Genomic DNA, 13,073 nt, shown 5'->3' with positions numbered 1-13,073 from the left:
GGCCATGGTGGAAAATGAGACTGATTTGAAAGTCAAGCGGTTGAGGTCTGATAATGGAGGAGAGTACAAAAATAGAAGATTCATAGATTTTTGCGCAAACAATGGGATCAAGATGGAGACAATAGTTCCCATGACACCGCAACAGAATGGCGTAGCAGAGCGCATGAACATAACACTGAATGAATGTCCCAGAAGCATGAGGATACATGCCGGATTGCCCAAATTTCTATGGGTTGAAGCTATCAACACTGCAACTTACCTAATCAACTGTGGGCCCTCAGTTCCCTTGGATGGTGGAATACCGGAGGAAGTTTGGAGCAAGAAAGAAATAAACGTTTCACACTTAAGAGTGTTTGGTTGTATTTCTTATGTACACATAGACTCTGCTGAAAGAAGTAAACTTGATGCTAAGTCCAATAAATGTGCCTTTTTTGGTTATGGTGGTGATGAGTTCGGTTACCGATTTTGGGACTACGAAAATCGGAAGATCATCAGAAGCAGAGATGTCATTTTCAATGAGAATGTGATGTACAAAGATAGGTCAACCATAGAATCATGTAGCTCAAATATCGAAGCTGAAACAAAGGAATTTGCTGAGTTCAATGAGATTTCTGGAAATGAAGTTCAGATCAGTCCTGAAGCAGTTCAAGAAGAACCAGGTACACCAGAACTAGGACGCTCCTCCAGAATTCCTAAACCAACCCAACATTATTCGCCTTCTTTGCACTACTTGTTGCTGAATGACAATGGTGAACCAGAGTGCTATGATGAAGCAATGCAGGTGGAGGATTCAGTCAAGTGAGAGTCTTCCATGAAAGATGAGATGGACTCGCTTATGTCAAATCAGGCGTGGGAATTAGCTAAATTACCACCAGGCAAGAAAGCGCTCCATAACAAGTGGATTTACAGGATCAAAAAAGAGCACGATGGGAGCAAACGCTACAAAGCAAGATTGGTTCTCAAAGGCTTTCAGCAAAAAGAATGTATTGACTACAATGAAATTTTCTCTCCAGTCGTAAAATTATCTACAATCAGACTGGTGTTGAAAATTGTAGCTGCAGAGAATTTACATCTTGAGCAGTTAGATGTAAAGACAGCTTTCCTTCATGGTTATTTGGAGGAAGAAATCTATATGAGGCAACCAAAAGGCTTCATACAGGAAGGCAATAAAAACCTGGTATGCAGGTTGAAGAACAGCTTGTATGGTTTAAAACAAGCTCCTAGACAATGGTACAAGAAGTTCGATAACTTCATGAGTAGCAGTGGTTTTACCAGATGCCAAGCATATCATTTTTGCTACATCAAGAGGTTCAAAAATAGCTTCATTATTTTATTATTGTATGTTGATGACATGCTCATTGCAGGCTCAATGCAAGAAATTATAAACTTGAAGCAAAAATTGTTGAAGCAATTTGCTATGAAAGACCTGGGCGCTGCAAAGCAGATTTTTGGGATGAGGATCAAAAGAGACACAAAGTCGGGAACTTTGATGTTATCACAGGCTGAGTATATCAACAAAGTACTCTCCAAGTTCAACATGCAAGATGCTAAACCAGTAAGTACACCTTTAGGTGTTCATTTTAGACTCTCCAAAGAACAATCACCAAAGACGGAGGAAGAATGTGCACACATGGTGAAGGTGTCGTATGCCTCAGCAATTGGAAGTCTGATGTGTGCCATAGTTTGTACCAGACCAGATATTGCTCAAGAATTGGGAGCTGTTAGCATGTACATGAATAATTTAGGCAAAGTACACTGGGAAGCTGTCAAATGGATCCTCAGATATTTGCGGGGTACTACAAACAAAGCACTTTGTTTCAAAGGTGGAGATACGATACTGACAGGCTATGTAGATGCTGACTTAGCTGGAAATGTTGACATCAGAAGGAGCACTACAGGGTATGTCTACACTCAAGGAGGTACTGCAGTGAGTTGGGTTTCTCAACTACAGAAGGTAGTTGCTCTCTCCACAACTGAAGCAGAATATGTCGTTGTTACGGAAGCCAGCAAAGAGATGGTTTGGCTCCAAAGTTTCTTGGAAGAGTTAGGCAAGAAACAAGAAAACAATGTCTTGTATTCCGACAGTCAAAGTGCTATTCATATAGCAAAGAATCCGTCTTTTCATTCCAGGACAAAGCACATACAATTGAGATATCATTTTATCCGGTCTCTTCTGGAAGATGGGATTTTGAAGCTTGAAAAGATTAGTGGAGCTCAAAATCCGGCAGACATGTTGACAAAGACGGTGACCACTGACAAACTGAAGTTGTGTTCAACTTCAGTTGGCATGCTAGAATAACAGGACCAGAAATGCTACTGCATTGATCGAGGTGTGAAGACAGATTAAAAGCAGTCTTCAAGTGGGAGATTGTTGAAAGTATTGTTAAAAGTTAAGTTCAAAGTTTGGCAACCAACTTTGAAAAAATGATTTTCAAAGTTTGGTAAATATTTTTTTGAAAATGGTTTTCAAAGTTTGGTAAATGTTTCTTTGAAAAATAGTTTTTCAAAGTTTGGTAGATGTTTGTTGATAATGGGATAATCACAATTAATCCATAGACTTTAGGGTATTTATAAGATTAAGTCCTTAAGCTTCAACTATAAATACCCTAGCTCATTTAGTTTCAAAACCATCCCAAAATCATTTTCTTTCTCCCAATACTAGAGAGCTTTCTTGTGAGTAGTGAGTGTTTTGTAAACACCTGTAAATTTTCTCTCTTAGTAAAAGATCTGCAGCAGTCCGGAGACGTAAGCAAAATTGCCTGAACTTCGTTATCAATTTCGAGTATTATTTTTCCGCTTTTATTTCGCATTCTCACTAATCTGGTTATAGGGAAATTACTCGTACTCTGTTTATTTCCCAACATACAATGCCAGAAGATACTAGATGGAGCTCCATTATAAATCATGTATAGTATTACTTGCACGATTGTCATTAACATAGCTATCGAATGAGAAATTTTTTCTCAATGAAAATGATTTGAATGCGGTCAAAATATTAATATCATATGAATTCGTATTTATTTTACATGTGATTAAAGAGATTATGTCTGTTATTGATGGATTTTGTCATGCATTGCAAAAAAAATCTTAAGACATTGTAAATGCTATGCACTCGGTTTTCACTATGAAGATGTTGATTCAGAATTTAAGAAATGATGATTGGAAGAGTCTTTTGCATGATGTTAAATCATTTTGTGAGTGATATAACATTACAATTTCTGACATGGATGCTCCCCATTTTAATGTACTTAAATCTCTTCGACAACAAGGAAGACAAAAGTAAAGTATGGCAATATCACATTTTTATATAAGTCATAGGTCAACAATTGCAAGAGTTGAACAATAAATTTAATGAACAAGTGTCAGAGCTTCTCATTTTGAGTGTAGTACTGGATCCTAGAGATAATTATAAGTTTTCCAATATGGAAGATATTTGCAATATAGTTAAAAACATTGAAATATGAACCGCAGCATTATGTGCTAGATATTCCACTTCATCAGATTTGAAAAACCTCTCGACTCTTAGTGATTTGTGTAGAAGATTGGTAACTATAGAGAAAACAAAAATGTATCCTTTAGTTGATAGGCTACTACTTTTAGTATTGACTCTTCCAACATTTACTACAACATCAGAGCGAGCCTTTTCGACTATAAAAATTGTGAAAACAAATTTTCGTAGTCGAATGTAAGATGAATTTTTAAGAGGTTATTTATTAGTTTATATTAAAAAAATTACATAAACACTTACTACTGATGTGATCATTGATACTTTTTATTTTATCAAAGAGAAATGAGCTCAACTCAAATGAAATCTAACAAGATATATATTTTTTTGAAGTCTTTTTTAAATATTACACGCCTTATTTCTTTTATATTTTAACTTTTGATTAGTCAAATGAACATATATTTCTTAATTTTAATGTTGATTTATAGTAGTTCGATTTAATTTTTAAAATTTTATTTTGAATCCCTTTAATAAATTTTAAGAATCATTGTATCATGAATTTTGACTTAGGGTACTTGGCCCGAAACTAATGCCTCTACTCGATATTATGTTTTCGTATTCCATGCCATCCCTTTTGTTTTCTTGTTTTGGTTCTTGTGGTCTGGTTTTCCTACTAGTTTAGTCTTGACTGGATCATTATTTTTAGGTCTCCCTCATTGGTAGTTATGTCCCTGGTTTCCTTCAGCTTCTTCTATTATTCGTTTTCCTTTATCTCATTTCTCCTTTTCTGTGCCAATAGGTGGCTTCTCTCTTATTTTCCTATTATCATATGTTTATTTTCTCTTAATTTCCTCATTCTCATGGTCGTGAAGTATCTCATAGCGCTTCATAGTCGCATGTCCCCTTTTTTTCGACCTCTTTCCCATTCTCACCGGTCTTTCTCACTCTAGGGTGTCGGTTTGTCGTTATAATCCATGGACCATATAGTTCCTCTCCAGTGTTCATCTCACTTATCCCATTTTATTCTTGGCTTGTTGCTCTTGGTGCGTTCACCTCTCTGGGCATTTGATTTTGTTCCCGCACATCTCGTGTAGGTGTCTGTATATCCCACACTTAAAGCATATTTGTCGGAGGCCTTCATACTCTAGTTTTTTTATAAATCCACCGATACCAATGCATAAGAGTAAAGATTTGTTAAGATCGACAACTATTGGTAGACACGCAAATTTCCCTTGTTTCCCGCATTTGTGTTATAGTCAACTTTTATAACTCTACTAATATCAGAGAAAATCATTCGAAACAAAGACTTCATTTTATACCGGTATGACAGTCCCGGGAGTTGGACCCATACTACTACCTAAGACGGATGTCCTTCTAAAGTCGAGAAGGTTTGGCTCCATGGTTGAACCGTTAGATAACTTTCAAACACCATCCAAGGCCTCTCTACCAAGATTTTTGCATAATCACTCTCTAGTTCTAGCTTCGTTAAGTAGTACTCATTATCAAGGTTGGCTAAGTGGATTTTTCCTTGTAGTTGTCACAAGATTTGTAGTTTATTCCACAAAAATCGATAACTAGTTGTCTTCTCCAGTAGTCTTACAATCACTGTGTTCTGCATGTTGTGGTCATGGTTTCATGGATTCGATTGAAACAATGTATTATGGGATAGGGTATGCTCCTATCAGATACAACATCTCCCACTTGTATGTTTACGTCGTTATCCCCAAAACCATATTAGCATATGATTTCTTATTCTCAGCATCACCCATCACGCTCGGGGTTCAAGTTAGTTGGGTATCTTCTTCGACGTTCATCCCTTCCCTACTTTGATAGTTTCTTGGGTTTGCCTCCATATTCTCCTTTAGGGCCAACTGCAACGTCGTTGATTTCACCCGATATTGTTTGCTTGTTATTCATCGTCAGACTCCCCGACCTCCCCAGCGTGGTCGAAGGATCTCCGCTAGCCGTCTCAACCACTAGTTGTAGGGTAAAACTATGCACTAGTAGAGACCTAATCCTACTTTTGTTCAAACTCAAGCTTCTTCTTTTTTTAAAAAAAATACTAATATATAGATTTTAAAATCTTATAAAAATTTTAAGATGTCACTAATATATACAATGGTTCAATCAATTCTATTATCATGATAGTTGTTATTTATTTGTTCTTTAGACATATAAAATTAAAGATTAAATCGTATTTATTCTATTGTTTCCGTAAATATATATGATCTCAAGATTTTATTTCAAGTATTTAGATAAATTTTCCGTCATTGACATGACACCATAGAAGTCATGGCCATGCATAAACAGTATAAATTGTAATAGATTTAAAAATATTTTTGAGATTGACACACAATAATAATATAATTTTTTTAACGAGGTTGACTCAGATAAAAAATCATGATAGAAATATCTGTAAAATAGATAATTAATTAAAAAAATCAAATTCTAAGATGGACATGTGCCCATCCTCAGATAATTGTAGATCTGCCATTAATTACAAATTAAATTTATTAATAATATTAATACTCAAAACAATATAAAAAATAAACAAACTAATATGACCCTAAAACGGAAAGTAGACCACTCTGCTGAAAAAATATGATAAAAGCGTGCCAACAAATCCAACTTTATTATTATTACACATTATAACTAATAAACAGAAAATTCAAGCAACTCATCTCATCTACATTCACTGCATAAACGTAAAATATACACTAAAATGATGCTTTACCAGAAACCAAATAAACGCTGTTATTATTATACATGATCAGAAACATTCCATTTATGCTTCTCAAAGCTTTGTTTTTCTATTCTTAACACATGCTTCTATGTTACACATCGCTTTTGCCAGTTAATACTAAGGTTAAAATTAAAATTAATCCCAGCATTTATTAAAATGACCATTATAATTTCTTTTTTTTTGGAACTCTAATATTTGACTTTAAATTAAAAAACCATTACCATGGGACTAAATACTTCTTTTTTTCTAAGTATTTTAACCTCCAACTTTTATTTTAGGGTATTTTAATATTATGCCTAGTAATAACAATACTGTTTATGCATGTGTGTATTGGGATTTGGGAAGCACGGGTTTGAAGAAAAAGCTTGATGAAATCTGAAACGAAGAAACTGATTATTGTGAGGTCTGAGGAGACGACACATCATGGAATGATGAACCAAAGACTGAAAAAATTAAAAAGATTGAAGTTTGACCGTCCAAATTTTAGATAAAGAAAAAACACAAACAAGCAATGGCCACACCTGGGTTCATGCAATCATTACATAGATAAAACAAAGAGTGCAGATGAAAACGATCATCAACATGCAAACAACATTGATTAAATCCCTAGAAGGGGAAAAAGAAATATATATATATATATAATACAATAATAAAAGACAGTCCACCAATCCCAAAAGCACACCTGTACAACAAGGACCATTTAATCTCTCTTTCTCTCTCAGATGTTAGCCTTTCATCTGCCTGATTCAAAACCCCAATGTGCGTTATTTCTATCTTTAAGTTTGATTCCTCTCTTTGAGCGCACCAAAAACAAACCAACCTTTGAGATGTGTATGTATCAATGTAAAGCTTTAAATACTAGACAAAATATTCATCATGTCATTTGCCTTTTTGTCAGTCCCTATTTCTCATGACTCATCTCGGTTATGGTGCCCTGTGACTCCGTGGCATTGCTCTCCGCGTCGGTTGGTTCTTCCTTCAAAGCTTCGATTTCCATGCTAGCCGTTCGGCTCTTTCTGTTCCTCCGGTCCTGATTAAGATCAGACGAGCCAATTTTGTCAATGCAGCTTGTGATAGAAAAATAAGCACAAGTCCAAGTAGTAGTGCAAGCAAGAATAAGAGTTTCATGAGATTCAGAAACTAGAAAATACAAGTCATAATAACATCAAAAATACTTAAAAGATTTCATAATTTGTGCTAAGGTATTATATCATCATCATTGAAATAAAATAATCGGCATGGAGACATTCACACAACTCGTACTCGAGAAAGACAGGTTTTCTGCCTAGTAGGGTTCTCTGCTGTTCTTTCTTTTTCTCGCTGAATCTATCTATAGGGGAGGAAGCACAGGAGATGCAAAGAAAAAAATATCGCGCCAAAGATACAGGGCATATGGCATACTACCAGATATGCTAAATTTTGCAAACTTATGCGAAAAACAAACCATGCAGCATGTACACAAAAATAACATTAACAATCGGGCAACAGAGACCTTTACCTCACGAAACGGGTATTCATCGACTTCAAGCATTCGTACAACCCGACTCATTTTGGGTCGCTTATTTGCATCAGGATCAACGCACCTAAGTGCCACCAAAAGAGCACATTTAAGAGCGCGTGTGGCGGGTCTGGTTTCAAGACTTGGATCCACAACTTCCTCAGCTTTTCTTGTTCCAACCATCATCTTAAGCCACTCCACAAGGTTAACCTGCAGTAGGCATACGGTCTGCTTATGAGAAATTAGCGAGAAATTAAGTGAAGTTATATGAACAGAGAGAAAAGGTCAACACAGTGAGGAGCAAGAGAGGAGAACTTCACGGACAAGTTATTAGTCATCTTTATTAATCAGTACCTCATTAGCCGGTCTTCCGTAGTCAACAGGGTCTCTTCCAGTGACAGCTTCAAGCAGGAGGACACCAAAGCTGTAAATATCACTCTTCTCATTCAATAGGCCGGTGTTAGCATATTCTGGTGCCACATAACTGCAATTTACATATGGAATTTTCAATCTGGAGATACATAGAATTGAGATACAATATTAGATGATTTCTGGAGAGAACAAGAACTTAAGAGTTACCCGAATGTCCCCATAACTCTAGTTGTGATATGACTCTCTCCTGAATCCAAGAGCTTGGCCAATCCAAAATCAGAAACCTTGGCATTGAAATCATCGTCAATCAAGATGTTACTTGATTTTATGTCCCGGTGAACAACTTTTGGTTCTATTGCTTCATGCAAATAAGCAAGCCTGCAACCAAAAACACCAGCTTTTTATCGCGCTTCAACTTTTAACCAACAAAAGAAGAACAAGAAGCTTCAAGTCTGAATAGTGACTTACGCCTTGGCAGTACCGAGAATAACCTTCATACGAGCCTCCCAAGTAAGGGTACCATGCTGGCACATTGCCCCGTGTAGCCATTGTTCCAAGTTACCATTATTCACATATTCGTATACCAGCATCCTATGACAACCAACCAATAACTACAGTTATAATCTCATTTGCCGCCAGTCATACTCAAATAACTATAAACACATATAGGATCACATAAGTGTACCTGTATTAACACGTTAATACACAATTACACTTAAAAGTGAATCTGCATGAAATTGAAAAATAAACCAAACATATTTGATTTTCACCTGTGAACTCCTTCAATGCAATAACCCAAAAGCCGCACAAGGTTCTTATGCCGAACATGACCAATGGCCTCCACTTCAACCCTAAATTCTTTTTCAGCCTGCCCCCTGGATATCCAAATGTCCAATTTATCACAAGGTATCCTTTTTACCAACAAAGTTTTAAAAGAAACAAGAAAGAGTCTCAAAGATATCCTTACAGATTATTAAGAATCTTCTTAACTGCTACTTCAGTTCCATTGATGAGTCTACCTTTGTAAACCACCCCATATCCACCCTCTCCAATCACATTCTCCGCCGCAAAATGATTTGTGGAAAGATCAAGATCCCTAAGAGTAAACCAGTGACCCCACCCGAGATGTGAAACTTCAGGCAGACCAACTAAGGGAGAGGCCGTCACTACTCCTCCAAACGAAAATGCGGACTGTTTTCGAACTGTTCCGGAGCTCCCTTCATCTCCTGAATGAGAACTAAAACCTCTCTCGTGATGGTAAAGCGAGCTGCATTGACTTGTATTATCAGGATCACTTGATTTGCTCATCCCCAAATGAGCTAGCATTTTCTCTGAATTCTTATCATTTGATTTATCATTAACTGAAAGGAACAAACTCTCCGGATGATCACTGAAGCTCTGAACTCCAACCTTGTCAACCTTGATTTCCTTTGAGACAATTGGTATCTGAGAAAGCGAGAACTTGTCTACCAATCGTCGGGATCTTCTCCGAAATGTAACCCATACAGACAAGATACCAAGAATCAACACTATAAATGCCCCAACAGATACACCAATCAAAACCCAAAGTTTTAGACCCAAAAATGATGTCTTCTTTGATAATTCAGAATTTAAGGCACCCTGAGATGACATCTCTGATCTTCTGGATTTAAACAATCAAAATATATATTTTAGCCTCTTGCATACAAGATCAAAAACTTAGACATCACTACCTGCATACCAGAAACATGTCATATAACACCAGAAATACCAAAATGGTAATATGTTTAATCATTTTCAAGGTCCATAGGCACATTTTTGGGGAAAGTTTATGAAGAAAAGGCTAGATGTGATAGAAGTTCCATTCATTCTCATAAAACTCATCCTTACATTCAAATCTGAAGGCCCAAAAAAGTCAATAAATCTCATAAGATACTTGGCTTAATCTTCACCGACAGAAAAGAACAGAAAATGATGAAAACAAAAGGAGAAAGAAAAATAACAGGAGAATCTGATACCACATTTAATTAAGTTCATGAGTTAATTTCAAACTAAAACTAAAACAACTTTTTATGCATTTAGCAACCAAAAAAAATCATTCTGTAAACAAGTCAGACCACTAAAAACATTTACAATAAACCAATATTCCATAAATTAATACACCCAAGAAAAACAATTCATTTCCATTGAAAATGAATAAACTTGTAAAAAAACAAAAACAAAAGAATCACTTATGATCCAAGCAAGATACATATAAAGTAATACAAAAAAAGAGAGAAAACATTTACCTTGATCTACTTCCTTGAGCATTCAAAGAAGCAAAGAGGAAACAAAACCCATATACTTTAGCATTCAAGTGAACAAAAGATGAGTGTAAGGAAACGTAGAAACAAAAGCCCCCAAATGTCTGAGCCCTGAAAAAGGGTAAAGCTGCAATTGCAAAGGGAAAGAGTAGTTCACAGGTAGAGGGCCTCTCTCTTTTTTGTTGCCATCCAAGTGGGCAAAAAAAAAAGAAGGAAAAAGAATTCAGGTAATGATAAAAAAGAAAATGGGTAAGAAAGGCCAGACAAAAATATTATCTTTCAACAAAAAATGCATATATATTACACATATATAGAGGGAAGAAAAGACTAAATATATAATGGGGGGGGGGGGGAAAGGAAAAGAAAAGGGATGGGGTGGAGTGGAGTGGAGTTGAGTGGGTAAAATGGTTGGTGGGTCTTTGGGTGTTTGAGGAGAAGAGGAGGACCTCAAAGAAAGCTGGAAAGGAAGCTTAGTTTGCAATGGAGGAAACCAGATAGAGGAAGAAAAATAGTGAAGGAAAAGCAAACCTGAGGTGAACTCATGGAAGTGGGCTGGCCCCTGTTTTTAGGGATGATTTCATTTTGACTTTTCATTGCTTTGTTCTATTGATTTAAAAAAAAATATTTTTTATTTATATAGGGTGATTATAAGAAAATATGGTATACACATTTATAAATACAGTTCTTTGAATATAAAATTTTTAGAGAGAAAATTTTTACTATTGAAAATGTTTACTGAATTTTTTATAATTATTATTGAATATTAAATAATTTATTAAATCTAATTGAATTAAATATTTAAATTTATAAAAATAATCAAAATTAAATTAAATATTGAAGTTCAAAATAATTTTTTTATCCTTTCACAAACCCTACTTATATATATGCCTCATAAAAAATAAGTATAGAAATTTAAAAGCAAAAAGCATATATGTAAACAAAAAAGTTAAAAGAGAAGCCTGCAACTGAGTAGTTGATAAACAAAATTAAAAAGGAAAAAAAAAGGTCCAAGTGCTGCAAAAATCTAAGTTTGCTTTGATGTTTACTTGCAAAATTGTCATTTTTGTTTTCAATGAATTAATTCTTAAATTTCATTTTCAAGAAGTTAGAATATCTTAATATCTCATAAAAATGGGTTTGGAGGGTATGATTCAACCCTTTCATCCGTAAACAATTCCACTTCACTTTAAACTAGATTTTATCACATAAAAAAAGATTAAATGTATCACGGATAGTAACTTAATCCATTCTCGAGTTACTCGAGTTACTCGAGATCGACTCGATTCAGACTCAATAAATACACGGATTGAATGGACTCAACTTGAGTTCTTAACGAGCTACTTAATATTCGACTTGAAAAGTTCGTGAGCAGCTCAAAAATATAATATATTAAGATTTTATTTTTTTAAATAAATTATTAATAATATTAATATTTATGTATTGATTTTTTTTTAAAATACAGTAAGATTTTCATGTATTTGAGTTCAGGTTCGAGTTCGAGTTTGAGGCTTTAATCGAGTTAAGTTTAAGAATTTTCTTCATTTCGAGCCTTTTCGAGCTGTTCACGAGCTTCAGTTCAGGATTTAGAGTTCAAGATTTTCAGTTCAACAATATTTGAGCTCAAATCGGCTCGTTTACACTCGTAATCCATTCCATGTTTTGTAAATATGAATATTAAATAAATTGGGATAATTTTCTTTTTGGTTACCCTCCAGTTCTAAGGTTTTAGTGGGTGAGTCTTCTAGTGAGGATTTTCTGCATACACAAAAACTCGAATCTGAGACCTTGCTTAAGCGATATCAAGTTGTTTACCACTTGAACCAACCCGTCGGTAAATTGGGATAATTTTTTAAATTCACTTTGGATTTTACTTTTAAATGAATTCAATATTTAATTCTTATTAGTTTTATGCTTTAATTATAAAAATAATAATTAATTTGGTATGCATTGTACATATAAGTAACGATAGACACAGAATTTTATGTTAATGTTAGGGGATAAATTTTTAAAATTTTATAAATTGATAGATTTATAAAATTTTCAAGGGTAAAACATATTTTTAATAGTAAATACATAGGAAAAATATAAAATATATAATAATTTTAAATTTTTAATTGATAATTTAACTTTATCCACCCCTCGATCTATCTTTACATATAAGTACCAAATTATTGTTTTTTTTTTTTTGTATCCTAAAAGTTTAGGTTAGGGGTGACTCTTTCAATCCAGGGCCAAGGCATACATAAAACTCAATTGAGATTTACATAGGACTTTACAGATTGTCCACCAAGAGTGACAGTGGTGGGATTCGAACTTGACCTTACAAACTTAAATTCCTGAATCTCAACTACTTGTATCAACACTCATTAGTGTGCCAAATTATTGTTTAGATAGTAGAAAGTCACACTCCTCAAGCTTTCAACGAAGAAATCATACTTAGATTTGATAAAAACATCAATTAACTTATTAAAAATAAAAAAATATAATCAAACAATCAAATCGATTTAGTGAGATAAAACATTAAATTTTTAAACAAATTAAGAGTTTAAATTTCGACCCAAAGTGTCTTTGTAGAATTTAATATAAAATAGACAAGTAATAAATTTAATGTAGGTGATTAAAAAAAGAAGACAACATTTATTACTACTGCTTACTGACCCTTTAATTCAAATTTTTTTTTGGCATTGACTGAATTAACAAGGCTAAGATGTTATAAATTTCGAGGTCTTAACG

General features: G+C 34.5%; 1 protein-coding gene across 1 annotated transcript; it reads right to left on the bottom strand.

Annotated features, from left to right (window-relative positions):
* Positions 1–6,827: 6,827 nt before the first annotated feature.
* LOC120195643 (probable receptor-like protein kinase At2g42960) lies at positions 6,828–10,883 on the bottom strand. Its single transcript, XM_039197600.1, has 8 exons — positions 10,326–10,883; positions 9,026–9,700; positions 8,829–8,933; positions 8,527–8,649; positions 8,266–8,436; positions 8,041–8,170; positions 7,687–7,896; positions 6,828–7,218 (listed from the first exon to the last, which is right to left on the bottom strand). The coding sequence occupies exons 2-8, from the start codon at positions 9,688–9,690 to the stop codon at positions 7,090–7,092; spliced, it is 1,533 nt and encodes a 510-aa protein (XP_039053531.1). The 5' UTR covers positions 9,691–9,700; positions 10,326–10,883; the 3' UTR covers positions 6,828–7,089.
* Positions 10,884–13,073: the final 2,190 nt, after the last annotated feature.

The sequence above is a fragment of the Hibiscus syriacus genome, unplaced genomic scaffold (assembly GCF_006381635.1).
Source record: "Hibiscus syriacus cultivar Baekdansim isolate YM2019G1 unplaced genomic scaffold, ASM638163v2 tig00117017_pilon, whole genome shotgun sequence".
NCBI lineage: Eukaryota > Viridiplantae > Streptophyta > Magnoliopsida > Malvales > Malvaceae > Hibiscus > Hibiscus syriacus.
Note: the sequence above shows the minus strand (reverse complement) of the source record. Positions and strands in the feature narration are given on the sequence as shown.